Below are 17,691 nucleotides of genomic sequence, written 5' to 3'. Positions count from 1 at the left end.
CTATACCCATTTCCATTTATCAGTGCATAATGAATTACTTAATGATTACCATGGAAGCAGAATGACAATACATGGGGGTAATAAATATCTTGACAATGAATGCAGTGTGCAATTATGAATAATGACTGACAATATGCATCGAGAAAGCAATCAAGTTGTGGTTTTAAGCTAATGTGAAAGGACGAAGATGTTGCAACAGCTTTAGCGTTATTACAAAACTATTTGTTGAAACTTTCTTGAAGGTTTGAAAGACTCAGCCTTGCTCTGAAATGTCTTATAAATAAATAGGTGCTTTTCCAGCCAGCATCATTACCTAGAGCAATGAATATCCGTCACTTTCATGTATTACATCTAGCCAAAAGAACAAAGTGAAATGGAGAAAAGGATTTGCTTTTTCAGGCATCTGTGTGCGTGTGGGATGCTCTCTGAAGAAGCTTTACTATCCCCGCTTGGAGCAGCTGTTGTAGCTTACTTCATAGTTACTCCTAGCCAAGGCTGATCCCCGGTGTGCACAAAAAGCTGTTTACACATCTGGAGGTCCAGGTTTTAATGTGAATCCCTTACTGTCTGTCAACTCACCGGGTCTGGGGAGCACAGTGAGATTACGCATTTCCATCGAGCCGGGTTTCTGTATGAGACTGGAGGGTAAGATGGGAGTCAGATGTCTTGCCAGTGAGAAGGATCTTGGTGAGGTAGACGGCAAAGGGGAAGAGGATCATACCAAAAAAAAAAAAAAAGAAATCTGCCATGTGTAATTTCCCAAGCTCTTCTCACAACAAAGAGCAGTAGTTTATGGTTAGTATCATTAACTGAGAACTTCAGTGACTTTGTTTGAGCAGTCTAATATTCAGAAACCTTTTTAAATCTCTTTTTTACAGTTTGATTGAACTGGTGAGCATAATTATTGTGGTGAATTGATTCTTACAGAATACTTCACAGTTTGTATTACTTGGCACTCTTTCTTCTCACATAAAATTATTCAACTCAAATAAGTAATCATTCTCTGTTTATTTTGTTATGTTCCATTTAGTTGGTAATCTAATGAGAAATATAATACTATCCATACAACAGTTAGTTCCAGTCCTCAAATTTGATTGGTTGAGCAGCATTCCCAGAGCACTGATATAACAGTCTAATAGCACTGGGAGCTTTCACTTTTTCACTCTGCTTAGTAAAATTATCTGCACATTACATTATTATACCAGTAGGTGGTGTTAATTCACTTATTGAGTGTGTCATTGTAATCATTTGGTCAACAGATTCATTCAAAATTGTTGATTCATTCATAAGGAATAAATCAAGTGGCTGTCTTTATGAATGAATAATGGAAGAGCACATTTAACTTGTAAAATAAAACAGGAATGAAACAAGTGACTCTTGCTAAGAGTGAGTCATTGAATCATTCATTCAGTCAATTAATTCAAAAACATTGATTCATTTGAATCAATGAGCAAGAGATTCAAAAACAGATTCATTCAAGAATTGGACGCATGCAGCAATTCTGCTGCTGTGTTGGCAAAGCAAAAGCAGGCAAAGGAACTAGCAAATTTGTTTAAAATGTATGTTACTCAATATTGACATTGTTCATTGAATTATTGCATAAAAGCATTATCACACTTGCAATTGTGTTGCTTTTGCTGTAAATTAGCCTCTTAAACAATTTCCACATTAGAAAGCAGTTGTTTATTGCCTAACATTACCTTCCGAGACACTTTTTGCATTATTCATTCATTGTAATATTAAAATGCTATTATTTTAACATTAATTTCCATTATAAGATTTTGTTTACTCACACATACTGATTCTCTGGTGACTCTGTATTTGGTCCGGATTGCTTTTCTATAATCGCTGTTGCAGAAACAGACAATCCCGAGCCACTAAAGAGACACTTTTTGTTGGAGAATTAGACATGCAATTATTTTGTCTGACTGCTTTTTTTTTTTTTTCAAACCTAATGATCCAAACCCCTTATAACACTCTTGGAGTATTTTCAATGTATTAATTGACTCTCACAACAAACAAAATGAACTTCCCACAATGTCGTTGACCTTACTTTTGTTCTTTTCTTGATTTATTTGCAACCTTCTACTCATTTTCTACAACATTACATAGACAACATGAATGTCGCAATATCATTGCCACAACTTTATGGCTCACTTGTGGCCAACACTGCATTTTCATCCTAGCCATGTTGGCCATTTAGGTTTTATATGCTTCTCTTATGGATGGAAACAACACTATCGGGCAGAAAATAGCAATGATAGGCCCGTTCTCTAGCACGATAGATAGAGGACGGTTTTATAATATAATATTGTCAGAGGGGACGTTACAAGCATGAGCTGCACAGCTTCTTTGCTGCACAGATGGCGGAATCTCATTTGTTGGGCAAAATAAGCAAGGGATTGGAGAGAAAACGATATTACATGGGAGGGTTTGGAAGTTGGTTAATCCCAACACACTCTGCTGGCTGCTTGTACAAAGCTCTATGATAGCAGCTGTACTGGTCATTTGAAATATGACCTTTTCTCCTGCAATGGGAAAAAGAGCATGTGTAGCCAGATGCGGTGGTGGTTGAGGTGAAGGTGTAGAGCTGTTTGCCCAATCACTGATCAGGGAGGTAGCTGCACGCTTGAGGATTGATGAAGGTAGAATAGAGGCGGCTCTGTTTTACTTTGTTTTGTGAGGAGAAGATGAAGCCGTGTGATGGACTGAGCAAATACTTTCAAAAAATATTTAGGCCTAAAATATAAGATTTTAACTAGAGATCGACCGATATATCTATTTACCGATATTTTCCCCGATATTTAAGCATTTTTCCATAATCGAATATCGGTTTTGTAATATCGGATACCCCGATAAACACCGCCATCTTGTGGACGTTTTCAGAATTGCGCGCAGGATCGCAATTGCAGCGCATCTGAGGGGAGACGAGACAGCAACGGCGTGCAGGTACTTGATTTGCTGTAGTTAGTAAACTATTTAATATTACAGGCATTAATGCACAAATTAGATGTATTACATAAGTGCCTGATATATAGTTTAAATGCAACTTGGCTCTAAGAAATATGATAAATAAGATACTCTGTCAAGCCCTGTCCCTATAAAGATAGGCTATAACTTTGCCTGAAATAACACAGCCATGAATTAGCACATGGTGGAAATAAAAGCGCTGAATTTAATTCTCTCTGTGGTCTATTAGTCTCGTGAAGTCGGAGTCACATAGATAATCCTTCAAGTCCTCTCCCAATAAAGACGTAACTTTGCATGAATTAAATAATACAGCCATGAATGATTGCATGTTGGAAAGAAAAGCATTGAATGTAATTCTCTCTCTGTTGTCTATATGCTCATCATTAGTCTCGTGAAGCCGCTTTCATATTGCAGTTCACTCAGCGGGTTGATGCTCAAGAAATGCTCCAGCTCGGACACCGCATGTAACTTTTAACAAGATTCACTTTTTTGAAGCACCCTAAATTGTATTAACACTTACTATATAACCATTATTTAGTTTATAAACATCTAAATTAATACAACTCTATGGAAATTAATTATTTATTATCTCCGCGATCGATCGCAGTTTGAGTAGCCTATAATTCTGTGTAAAGGCATAGATAAACCGCGCTGTCAGCAGCATAATTTAGAGCATGCCAGTTGAGAAATGCAATAAAATACAATGCTTGTTATATTCTAATATTCCAGAGAATATTATTCCGTGAATTAACATTATCCAGTGAATTATTCTTCACTCTTTATCATATTAAACAGCTTATAAACCTACTAAAACTGTAGTTAAAAATGAAGTTGATATGACTCCTTTCCTTTATTTTCTCCATTTGAAAACATTATACTTTCTATGTTCATTTTGCTTACTGCTAATATTAGTGTTGCTGCTAAAGCTTTTTATAAATAAAATGTTTTTTATTGTTGTAATACGAAGATTAAATTTAACATGACAGGACTCTAGACTGCGACCAAAATGGTAATTGTTTGCGAGTTAAAATTTGACTTGGTCGCATTTGTACGAGTGCCAGGTCTGCGCTACTCCAAAGCGTCTGCTTCATACAGCGCGCGCTGCCAGCCGCAGCACATTATAGCAGGAGTCAGATTTCACTGATCACGTGAAGAGAGGTGCTTTCAGCACGAGCGCTTAGTGGGTAGAGCCTGGTTTATACTCGCGGTCAGCACGAGCGTGAAGGTGCGCGTCGCGGATGAAGCGCAACGGAGGATTTGTTTTCAAATTAAAGTAAAAGACCGCTTCTTAAACCAGAGAAGGTGAACGTGGTGGTATTCTTGTAGAAAAAACATGCAAGTCCTGTCAGCTACAGCCAGTTTTAGTTTTACTTTTCTTTTTGTTTTCGTTTTGAGAAGCTTGTTATCTTTGCTGTTTACCTCAGGTTATGCTATGGAGGCTTTCCTTAATTAAAAAAAATATATATTAATATTTATTTGCTTCCTCAGAGTTTGCTAAACATTCTGTAATATACTAGGTATATAGTACAGCATGTGGTGTGTCCTATGCCATGCCTGGTCTTATTCGTTTTTGTTGATAAATGTTATGTAAGAGTTTGCCATTGTCAACGTACTGTTTTATTGTTGTTGCGCTTTTTAATTAAGAATAACAATTAATCCATCTTTTGTTTTAGTCTTAAAAATTGAAAGGTGTATAGATATAAGCAAAACAGACAATGATCTTTTCTTGTAAAATGTGACACCAAGATCGCAAATTTGAAAGTAAAAAGCACACGAAAAAAGGAATTCCTGTTCACAAAATTTAAATCACAAATAATACTGATGAAAAAGAACGAGTTGAATGTTGAAAACGTCCATTACCATATAACTATAAACTATGATAAAAGTTCATCAGCATGCATTGATTAATCAAATGTTGTAGCAAAAACAAAAAACAAATTGCAACCAAATTATGTGCTCGTGCGCAAAAGTGAGATCAGTGGGAAGAATGAGTCTAGAGCCCTGCATGAAAGACTGCTAATTCTCAAAACATTTTTTGTTAAGATGACTGAAAGGAGGAAAAACCAAAGTGAAGTATGGACTTACTTCACGCAGTCATTTATTTACTTTATAACAGTAAATAAATATCGGTTCTGCATATCGGTTATCGGGCACATAGACATGCAAATAATTGGTATCGGTATCGGTTATAAAAAATCAATATCGGTCGATCACTAATTTTAACAATTCTTTTGGATTGCACAATTTTAACATAAACTAATAAACCTAATTTGATGCATATTTGTCAGTCATACATAAACATATGTAACAAGAATGAGATTTATGTAATAATACCAAATGAATGTGTTGTAATTACAAATAACTGAGTTTCGGTATCAGTATCAAAATAAATTCAATAGACACACACACATATGTGAGAGTGTGTGTGTGTTTGTGTGTGTACAGTATACGTCAATAAATCAATCTCATTTTAACTAATTGAATTTTTGCTTGTTCCACAGATAGCCTTATCTATATGTTCATACTTTTTAAATGATTAAATAATTGTTTTCACAGTTAATAGTCTTATTCTGATTCTATGTAGTTAGTTGGAACTAAATCAAATAGATGCAAATAATAATAAACAAACTATTTTCATTAACTATTGTCACGTACTTATTCTTCCACCAATGCAGACAGAACATCATACTAAAATAGTCTGACAGTGTTCCTAGCCTTACATTATTTATCAAGCAACATACCAAGTGAATGACTCTATGAGACCGTTTTTCTTTGGTGTTTTAATAAAATAAAGGGAATTCCTAAAATATGACACCTAATTTTTGTTCATAGGCATTTTACATTTATTATTGAAATGATCTTTGCAATTTGGAAAGAGATTTGCTTTTATATTTTCCAAATACGTCTTCCTCATATTCAAGAGAATTTCTAAGGGAACATTAAGGAATCATTAAGAGGAATCCAAATCATTAAATTTTGAATGATTCCTATACCTATTTATGGTGCCTTTGAAGCTTGATTGTAATTGGATCTTCTGCATTCCACAGAAGAAAGTCAGTCATACAGGTTTGGAATGACTAAATGATGACAGAATTTTTAGTTTTGGTTCAGCGCTTCCTTAAACATAAAACATGTCTTCTATAATCTTCCTTAGCTCCTACACGGAACAAACACAGGGCAGGGATTACTTAGGGGCAGATTGGTCTGATTGGCACCCAGGTGGGAGTGACCAGATAGCCATCCCTGAGTAAGGCCTTTTCTGACAGCTCTGTTCCACCACCCACTGGCAGCATCATCAATAAAACACACCCCAACCTTCCCCAGTTATCACTCAAATATTGAGCCTTGTCAGTACCAGCACAGAGCCTCTTCAGCAGATTATGCCAAACGTTGCAGGGTCTGCTCTGCAGATAACTGCAAAATAACCCGACTCGTTCTTTATAAGATATTTAATAGCTGGAGGGAGGAGTTGGGAGGAGCGCTGATGGAACGAAGGGTATTGCTGAGCCTGCACACTGCCATAGAAACTCATCTTTTTATTTATTTACACAGGAGATATCATCTCCCGTTTGGGCCACTTTCTACCAAGCAATTAAAACAGGCATGCAAAGATCAGGTCCTACATCCCCCTTCTCCTGGCCGCTGAAATTGGTCTTATTTCTGATATGTAAATTGAGTTCTACCTGAATCCCTTTGATGGTCGTTCACATCAACTGTTTTCTCAGCAGAATCACTGTGCACACTTGGCATTGTCTGTAGCACAGCAATGCATCAGTATTCAGGGCTCACAAAATTTCAAAATCTCTGGTAGCCCTTCGGGCAGGTACTCTTCAGATTTTGGTAGCCCGAAAATTAATTTAACTAGCCCAAATAAAATAAACACCATAAATGTCAATGTCAAATGTCTGCAGAATTCTTAAAAATCTATTTAAGGCAATTTGAAAAATTATTTCTAATACCATTTAACATATTTAAAACTGTCTAAGGCCTTAAAAACTCTTCAATTTAGTTGTATCAAATTTAAGGACCCGTGGGAGCAATGTTCCCTCTAATTATTTTTCTTGCTGAGCAAAACTTTTCTCTATCGGCCGGACATTTCTGGCACCTGAGCAAAAGCATTCTTTATACCAGACCTGTACAGCATGCTCACAAAAAAGTGTGTACATTTGAACTTTAATGTGCTATTTACGTTTGATTTGACCCTTGATGTAACTAAATGATGTACATTTTAGGTTACCTGAGAAAACATTTCTACTGTACAATATACTGCAGTTCAAACGTTTCTTATGCTCATCAAGGCTGTATCTATTTGATAAAAAATACTGAATATTATTTCACAACAAAATATTGTGAAATATTATTGCAATTTAAAATAAATGTTTTCTATTTTAATATACTTTAAAATGTAATTAATTTCTGTGAAGCAAAGCAGTATTTTCAGAGTCACATGATCCTTTAGAAATCATTCTAATACGCTGATTTTTAATCAATGTTGGAAACAGTTGTACTGCTTTTTAATTTTTTTTATACTGTATTTTTTGGGACCTGAAAAAAAAAATAAAAAGTTAAAAAGAACAGTGTTTAGTCAAAATAGAGATTTTGTTACAATATAAACTATTCAGAAGTTTGGGGTCAGAAATGTTTTCCTTTTTTAAAGATACTTGAAAAAAGTTTAAAGAAAGTTAAACTTTATTCAGCAAGGATGTGTTAAATGGATAAAATAGATAGTAAAGACTTCTATTGATAGAAAATATTTCTATTTTGAATAAATGCTGTTCTTTTAAACTTTTTATTAATCAAAGAATCAATGAAAAAAGTAACACAGGTTCCAAAAAAATATGAAGCAGCACAACAGTTTCAACAAAGATAATAAATCAGCATATTAGAATGATTCCTGAAGGATCATGGGACACTGAAGACTGGAGTAATGATGGTGAAAATTCAGCTTTGATCACAGGAATAAATGCTATTTTAAAGTATAGGTATTAAAATAGGAAACCAATATTAGAAATTGCAATAATATTTCACTATATCACATTTTTTAAATTAATACAGCCTTGATGAGCAAGAGACTCAAAGTCAAAAACCTGATAAATAATTGACCTTGTTTATAATATAGCCCTAACATAATATATTATCAAAACAAACTATTTAAACTGATAGAATAGAATAGAAAATAATACAAACTGAAGCAAAACTTAAGCTGAGATCTGTAAGTTAAATATAAAAACGTGAACATATGAATTCTTCTATAGCTGTCTAAACATGGTTATGAAGTACAGTTTGTAGAATACTCTTGTGTGTGACTGTACATGTTTCAGAGTTTTGTTACGTTCTTTGCCCATCCTCCGTTATTTCCAGCACTTAATCAAGCCACTCTTCTTTAATACACGAGGACGTTTTATCTCACATGTCATTGCGTTTGCGTTGGCTCTCGTGTTGAGCGCACCGCAACATTGAAGTATTCAGTTTCTACAGCGACTCATTTGGTGCATCGTTCTCTTTCTATGAAACCGGTTCTAACTCTGTCGTGACATCAGCTCTATAGCGGTTTGCCCGAGCATTGCTATTCTTTCCCTTTTACTGGCAGCATTCGATCAAGGCTTCCCAGCTAATTTTTGTGTGCGCGAGGCGCATTGTTTCCTTTGCACGGCTGCGGCGGAAGAAGAACACGCTCGCGCTCAGCTTAGAGGGAACACTGCGTGGGAGCCCTGTATTTAAGGTAGGGCATTTAACCATCGGGCAGGGCAGTGATACATTTTGGTAGCCCGACTGGAAAACACAATAGTCCCGGGACGTCGGGCTAGCGATTTTGCGAGCCCTGGTATTGTGAATGCAAGGGTGAGATTCCATTGGATATAATGACTGAAATGCTCGGCCTGTAAAGCTGTTTTCAAATTAGCGGGGCCTGCCATGATCCTCTCTTACATTGCACTACTTGACTTATTCCTCTGCTAAATAACAAAATGGATAATAGAGAATTCAGTTGCTTTTGATGAGGCAGTGAATATTAGCAGACTGCTGCAGTGGTGATTTACTACAGCTAATAACAGATTTGTATTCAAGCATTTCTTCCCCGTAATGGGAGGACTCACATCTTGTTGGTCACAGGGCTTTGTTGATTATAATTCAGCCTGGAGAATGTGAGATGGTGAGTTTCATTCTCTGATATTTGTTTTTATATATTTTTAGTATTATTTAATATATTTATACACTTGTTTTGTATGCACAGAAAAGATTTTAATGCAAAATTCCCTCCGGAACAGATGCATATGTGCATTAAATTTGTCCTGACCCTCATTCCCATGTAGATGAATACACATTATTTTAATGATTTTTTAAATTTTTATCAGGGATTACATGCCAGCAGTTACTAATTGGAGTAATACACAGTCAAATATTAATATATTATATAAATATCTAGAACACTCTTGCTTAACCATCTATGTTTAAGGCTCCTAGCTCTGTGATTTTTGCATTCATGTGGTGTGATTTGTTTCCAAATATCATTCTGTAAAAAAAGTAAGTGCAGACTTTCTGATCGTTCATGATTTCTGTGCAAAACTTTTCCATGCAGGATTTACACAATTAGTGAATGAAACCTGGTGCATTGTACTTTAAACATATTTGAAAACAATTGTTTGAACTGAACTGGTTGGTTATTGCTTGTTCCGTCCCAGGCAATAATAATCGGTTTATTGTTGATTATGCAGGACATTCATTTAATTCAATGAATATTATGTGCAAAATAACAGTCTTCCATTTCCAAATGAAAAACTCTTTTTGAATATTCAGCATTGCAGAGTAAGTCTGAAACTCCGGTTTTGCTTTCTAAAAAGGTACATTTGAGTAGTGCAAATGTGACTGAGAAAAAATCATTTTAATATTCCCTTGATTATGTAAGATATTATACTAAAGAAAAGTGCTTGTGTGCGGCACCACATATTCATCAGTGAAATGACTTTACCCAAGCATTCACTCTGAATGCACGACTACAGGGCTAGTCAAAAGGATTATTGATTCTCATATAATGCTACAAGAGCATGTTGACAATGATCTGTGCTGGGTGCTGAGATGAGAAAACAGCTAACTAATTATAATATCACAAAGAAAAGACATATCCAAAACATAATCGTTGGAAATGCATTCATCAATATCCTTTGCATATATCTGATGCCAGAAAGGAACAGTCTTTGAGCATTGAAAATGCATTATTATTGTGTGCATGCCATGCAAAAAGTATCGCAGGTTACTCAAGGTGAAGTCTTAAATCTTTCCCAGACACTTCATAAAACAAACAGTTACAAAACACAGGTGCAAATGGTGGAGAGAAACCATTATGCTGTCTCTTAGGAGCTCCTTGATATATTCTTCTGTTGGAAAGCTCATTAAAAGTTGAAGCAAAAAGTTGGATTTCCATTTTAAGCGTTTTTGAAATTTCAAGAGATGGTATTATTGCGGATTACTGTAAGAAATCATCCTCAAATTCTCAACGTGTAGCAACCTGACTTTAAATGTTCTGGAAAGATTACGCAGCTTGTCTCTTGGTAATTGCTTACCTGCAGTGCTTTTTGATAATGACAGAACTCATGCGAAGGAACTGAACTCAAAAGCATTAACACCCTGCAAGTTTTATGGGGTCACCAAAGAGCGCGCAGCTATCTCACCACAATATTACGCTATTGATTAAGTCACAAATTGACCAGTAAGGCAAGGCCTGCCGAGCTGAACCTTGCATAAAGCAACCATGCGAAGTTGCAGCTCTTCATTATCGTCTATCTCGTAATATGTGCAGTCTCTGGCAGTATCAGCATCGTAGTCCACCTTGAAACATCCTTTCTTAAGAGTCCAGATTGTAACAGCTTGTAAAATGTGCAACACGAATGCAAATAAATTGGTTAATAAGATCTCATAAAAGCTGTTTTTAAATAATTCAGCGACTGATTAATAATTAGGGCCAGATGCACAGCATTTTCAGAAATGACTTGGAAATGAGATTGTGCTGTTTTGCTTTGGCTCATGGCTAGCTTTAGATTTGGGATCCCACAAGAGACCAATACATTTGCCTGTGTGTCTCTGACCCCTTTACTCATGCTGAGAAGAGAGCAGAGAGTGCTAATGAAGATTAAAACAAAACTTCAGATTTACGAGATTTCTGGTTTCTTTTATTGAAGTCAGTGTGACTGTAGAAAAATTACATTCACAACCCATTTTACTTGTGGAATGTGACTTTTCCCAATGGAACAAGTAAAAATGTAGGGCAGGACTTGATTTTATCCATCAAGTTGTGCAAATTTGTTTCTCGGATGAAGAGAGGTTGAAAGAAAAAAACACATACACACGCACACAAACATATATAAATATATACACACACACACAACACACACAACATGAATTAGTGAATTGAAGTATGAATTCGTATTTTAAGTCATATAAATTTAACTTCACTAAGCAAGTATAAACGCTTTCAAAAACTTAATAATAAAAATAAAAATAATACTGACTTCAAAGTTTTGAATGGATGTGCGTATGTATATATTTAATACATAGGGAAGTAATTACAGTCAATATTGTTATTTTATTATTATTTTAAATGAATATGAAACAATATAATGTGTGTGTGTGTGTCTGTCTGTTACTAAAAATAGTATTGTTTTATTTTGATCACATCAAAAAATCAAGAATGACTTAAAATTCCAATATATATAAAACGTAGCCTAAAAATATGCATATATATACATATACACTGTATACACACACACACACACACATACACACACATATATATATATATATATATACAGTATATATATGCCACCAGGAATGTTTATTAGGGAAGTAATTACAGTCAGTTTTGATTTCATGTTGCCACTTTTTTTCTTGAGAACAGCAGGATGCTGTTTCGGTTTATTTACTGTGTGGTTTTAACCTATAAAGGTCCGTGTGGCTTTTAGTTATTTGTAAATGTGAGACACAGTGCGCAAGATCTCTCAATCCAACCTTGTAAAGATTCACTCATTAGCATGAGTGGAGTGGTGTGCAAGAGTGTGGAAAGTGTGTGTCATGTCACGCCGTTCTTACATCACTTCCAGCGTTGTATATGTCAGTATGGTTGAGTCAGAGTTCTTCTCAATGTCACTGTCAAAGGATTGAGGTTCTGTGAAAGGAATCATCTGTTCTCCTCTGAACACAGACTCCCCTGACAATCCCTCATCAAAATAATATCATGTGTTTTGTGTCTGGAGGGACCCTCTGTTTATTTCTCACTTTATTGTGGGGTGATATTGGGATGGTGTATTTTAAGATCCAGCTTTATTTGTGCTGTATTCACAGGCTAAGATAGTCACTCACCTCCATCCCTTGAAAATAGCCCATGGGTGTTTTATTAACATTTTTTGTTTTGTCATTTTTATGTCATTGGCTTGTCGCAGTAATAATGGCTTGAAAAGCAGTGGTGTGGATGAATTGTGGGAAAGCGTTGTACATTAAACGGTTTTGAAATTACATTAACCAAAGACCTTTTAGCTATGTAAACTGACGCACTGCATTTAATGCATCATTAACCGTGCAGTACAAATCTCGTATGAAGAGATTAAGAGACTTTATGATGAGAAATGTCCGGTGTGTTACTGCTTCTTGAGCAAACTGATATTTTATAAGATGAAAGTGCCTTCATAAATGGGTGTTTCTTCAATGCCAGGCTTTAATGTACCAGGAATTGATTACAACAAATGCAATTCAACTTCTTTTTTCTCATTGTTGTTATATAAATGTCAAATTGAAACTGCATTAACTAAATACTAAATATAAAAAATATGTAATACGAAACAACTAAATACTTTATTGTACTTCTATATTTGCTCCTTTTAAATGTACTTTTATTTGAAAATTCAGTTTATAAAGAGACTTGTTAAAGAGACATGCTTGAGATGAGATATTTGATGTATGAAGTAAATCAGGGTAGAATCCTCATTAGCAGATTTTTTTAAACAAAATCTTTAATGATTTAAATATTTTAAATGTGTGAATATTGATATAATGTTTTTTAATAAAGCTGTAATTTTGTAAAATTATGCACAAAGTTTGTGCATTATTTCTGTTTATTTAGCATACATAAAATGTTAGCAATTCAATTATCTTTTTTTTCCATCAATGTCATTTCCACCACTGAATGCTAATGAAAAATATATATATTTCACTTCTAATGTGGTCTAAATGATACTATGGTGCATCTTCATGGAAAAAATGCTAAAAATGACCAAATTCTACTGCAGGATGTGTGTTTAATGTTAGCCTAGCCAAATAAACTAGTGAAAGTGTCTCTTAAGACTTGCTTTCTAAAAATCTAAAAGGGACACGATTACCTGAAGAAATATCCTCATGACCTAAATTTTTGATTAATGTTAAATCAGTCACATTTCATTCTGTCCACACAGCTCTGAAGAAGGGCCGGTTCTGGATCACACCCGACCCCTATCATAATGACGACAACATCCAGATCGGCAGAGAGGTGAAGATATCCTGTCAGGTGGAGGCCACACCGCCTGAGGAGCTGATGTTCAGCTGGCTGAAGAACGGCCGTCCGCTGCGGAGCTCAGAGCGCATGGTCATTACCCAGACTGACCCAGACGTTGCCCCAGGAACCACAAACCTGGACATCATCGACCTCAAATTTACTGACTTTGGCACTTACACCTGTGTGGCCTCACTAAAGAACGGAGGGATACCAGAGATCAGCATAGACGTCAACATCTCCTCCACCACTGGTGAGTTATTCTTATCCTTTACAGGTAATAGCCGGTTCTGCATTATTTAAATTACCAAAACATTTTTTAATAGTTTTAGTTAACTATAAAACAATAAATACTGTAAGTTCACATACCTGAAGCTGTTAAATATCACTGCTATGAGGATTCAAAGATGATTTACTGAGAACATCAGTCTTTGAATTTCCATCTTTTAACAAGCTTGGCACTTACAGTAGCATGGATTTATTCATTAGAAATAGCAATTAATTAGAAATCATGCATGCATTACTGAGTACATTTTTAAAAATGCAGTGAAAATGGGGTTAATGGTAGGATGTCAAGAATCTTCGATACAACTTCAAAATTATTTATTATTGAGATCCGTTTTTTTTACGGTGATTACATTTATTATTGTTTTACAGACTGTTTCAGCACATTACGGTTTTATAGCTTTAATAAAACAAAATAATCTCAGCCTCCCCCACTGATGACATTTTAATGATACGAACGTCGATCTAAAATGTTTTTTTTTTTCATCACGAAACAGATAATACTGTTTCTGAATTTTTAATGTAGCCAAAATGGGTAATGTGATTTATTTTCTGACTCATTTCATTATGCAAAATATTCTGTTTGTTTGTTTGTTTGTTTGTTTGCCCTGGGTCTGCTAAAGAAGTCATGCTTAATCAACCTGCAGATGCAAGATCTCTCTCCCACCAGGCTTCCCGCAGTCGCAATCGGAAATACATTCAACATTGTTCTCCTCTTTTTTTTTCTTTCGTTTTTTTGATACTCATTACCATCCATTCATATAAATCTGTCTTTCCCCCTCACTTTATATAGGAGAGAAAATAGATTTGTCTTTTATCTCCAAAGGAGGAAAAAATCTCTTTTTTTTACTGTACAGTATTTATCTGCCGTTGTCATCATCTTTCATATCCGACATTTTATACATGCATGATATGTTTCATTATGAAAGTCTGTTTCTTGTACAGTATGAAGTTTTTTCCTGCTTTTTAAGAGAATCACAGAAGAACGCACTCATCCTCACTACTCAACTAGGGCCCTTGTTTTCATGCAGCTCTTTTATTAATGGTTTTGAGCTTGTGAAGTTGGCCGTGGAGACTTGGACACATGTCCATATGCTTTGTGTACAGTAAAGTAAGATACGTGTTTAATAGAAAGGGCCTGCGTGGCACCCCAGTGGCTAATTTCAGAGGAACTGGTGGCATTGTTGAAGATGTAAACGTCTTCAGATGTCCTGTTTCACAGAGCATGTCATCACATCAAACTGACCTCGCGGTTTCTGAGGTCTGGACTCAATCAAAATAGTTGGTGGAAAGTGTTCTGGTCAAATTGCTCAGTCATTTGGGGATTTGATGTGGAAAACTCACATTCCCTTGGACCTATATATCTGTCAGCATTTGAAGGAATGGTACGGGTTGAATACAAGAATATAAGTTGAATACAAGTCAGTCGATAGCATTTGTCCATTATAACTGAAAAATTAGTTTGTTTTATCTCTTAGTTAAGGAAGAAACTCTTACAATGTAAGTGAAATAGGCCAGGCAATAAATGTTAAACTACAATCTGTTATAGTCATAGTTATAGCGTGACAGTATTTACATTATATGTATTGATGTAGGAATACAGTAGTAGAATAGCTTACTAACATTGTCTGGGTAAAATTATATTCAATCTTTTGTCATCTTGACAGTGCAACAGAGATAAAGCCTGTAAACCCAGTAACCTTTGCACAATGTCCGTGCTAGGATACCAAGAAGAAAGTGAAATGTGAAAACATCCTTGTTTACATGGTGCTGAGCCGGTAGTTTGCCAGACTGTTGTCTGGAATCAGCAGAAGAACATAAACCTTGTCTCCTTCCTGTTGTCTGCATACATTTATGATGTCTGATGGTGAAAACCAGCCAGAAACGTCGTTATCTGACACCTGGTGGCTGACAGGATGTCTTTGTTGATGTACTGGCAAAACCGATACAGATATTATATCTGTGACAAATAACTAGACGTTTATTCGCCTAGAACAGTAGTCCCAGACTGCAAAAATGGTGAATTAGATAAAATTATAGTTTAAAAATAAAAAAGTCAAATATAAACAATGAATAAATATTAAAATATTCTATTATATTATGTGACACTGGAGACTGGAGTAATGGCTTCTAAAAATGTATCATTGCCCATATAGGAATAAATAACATTTCAATATATATTCAAGTGGAAAATTTTATTTTAAATTGTAATAATATTTCAGAATATACAATGTTGGTGTAGCCTTGTTGATAATAAGACACTAGAGGTGAGTGATATGACCAAAATCTTATATCACGATATAAATAATTTTATTTTAAGGTAACGATATATATCACAGTATAGTTATTTTTGCTTTAAATAAGGTCTTTATGATATCAAAATTTTTGGTACCAACATCAATATCACAACAAAACTAATACTAGGCTAAATAACAATAATAAAAAAAATCAAGCTCACTGAAGACAAATAAACAGTCAGCAATTAAAAAAGAATAAGAAACTAATTACAAGCAATAGGATAAAAATCTAAAGTAGAACAAATACACATGAAGTGTTACATACATTGTATAAAGTAATCAAATAAAAACACTACTTATTAAAGTTACAAAAGTGAGATTTTCTCTCTTTTGTTGTTTGATTAACATGAATGACAGACAGCAGGAATATTAGACTGCTATCACTTTAAGAGCTACTGGGATCTAATATACTGTTAAACATGTGTTTTCTTTCTCAGCTGTTTGCTTTCACTTTTCACTTAAATTACTGTGTTTATGAGGATACTTGCAAAGACGGGCATTTTGACACATGCAAGTGTCATGTTACCATTTTTTTCTGGTAATTACGTCATTATGTAATAAATGCTATTGATATGTATTGGACCCGGGACATTCCTTTAAGGCCTTATGCTTTTTACATACAGTAACATGTTTTGTGCAGTAAAATGATGCATTGTGATATTTTCATAGCTTGTAATAGGAATATTGTGATCATCATCTGCTCCCTTCTAGTTCCACCAAACCTGACCGTCCCACAAGAAAAGTCCCCTTTGCTCTCTCAGGAGGGCGACACAGTAGAGCTGCAATGCCTGGTCTCCGGCAAACCCAAACCCATCATCCTTTGGTCCCGTGCTGATAAAGAAATACCCATGCCGGATGGAAACATGCAAACTGAAAGCTACGATGGAGTTCTGCGCATCGTCAACGTCTCCCGTGAGATGGCCGGCACGTACCGCTGCCAAACCAGCCAGTACAACGGCTTCAACGTCAAACCCCGAGAGGCCATCATGGAGCTCATAGTGCTGTGTAAGTAATGGACGTGTTTGTTGCTCATGCACTTTAGCTGGACCTAATTAACTTACATTCAGGCTAGAACATACGTTTCTGTCGAGGTTGATTGGCAAACCATTAATTTTCTGTAGAAATAAATGAAAAAGTATAGGGGCATCATTAATTGTAATTACAGACAACCTTGGTGAGCGATGCACATTGCCGATCTTTTCTGCGTGTCTCATTAAGACTCAAAGATTCAATTAGCGCAGGTGCAAAGGTTAATGCAATGTAATGCATTCCATATTATCATAGCATAGCATGAATTGCTGAAGAGGACTTTGACTCGGTTTGACTCGAAAAATACAGGCATGTGAGAGGGTCAGATGTAAGTGTTAACAATCAGTTATGGTGAAAGTGAAAAACATGTTCACCCCTTGTTCACCCCTACATTTCATAGAATATCAAATTATAGACATAATGCAAATATCTATTGATATCTATTGCATAGAGTTCTCCTAAGGTATCTGAAGATATTTTAATTAAGTATCTGGTATTTTAGAAATGTCAGAAAGATCTGTTTTTGCATAATGCACCTGTCATCTTGTTAATAACTTGCACGCTAATGGACATGTGTTAGAAGCGACAATAGCATAT

General features: G+C 35.4%; 1 protein-coding gene across 2 annotated transcripts in view; it reads left to right on the top strand.

Moving 5' to 3' along the window:
• The window catches only part of mdga2a (MAM domain containing glycosylphosphatidylinositol anchor 2a), a 143,378-nt gene that overhangs the window by 62,900 nt on the left and 62,787 nt on the right, over positions 1-17,691 (top strand). For both annotated transcript variants that reach the window (XM_079386072.1, XM_079386073.1), the window contains 2 exons: positions 13,407-13,736; positions 16,777-17,070. In XM_079386072.1, coding sequence (XP_079242198.1) covers positions 13,407-13,736; positions 16,777-17,070 — 624 coding nt within the window. The remainder of the gene's footprint in view (positions 1-13,406; positions 13,737-16,776; positions 17,071-17,691) is intronic.

The sequence above is a fragment of the Barbus barbus genome (assembly GCF_936440315.1).
Source record: "Barbus barbus genome assembly, chromosome: 30".
NCBI lineage: Eukaryota > Metazoa > Chordata > Actinopteri > Cypriniformes > Cyprinidae > Barbus > Barbus barbus.
The sequence above is the reverse complement of the archived record's forward strand: the minus strand, read 5'-3'. Positions and strand labels throughout refer to the sequence as shown.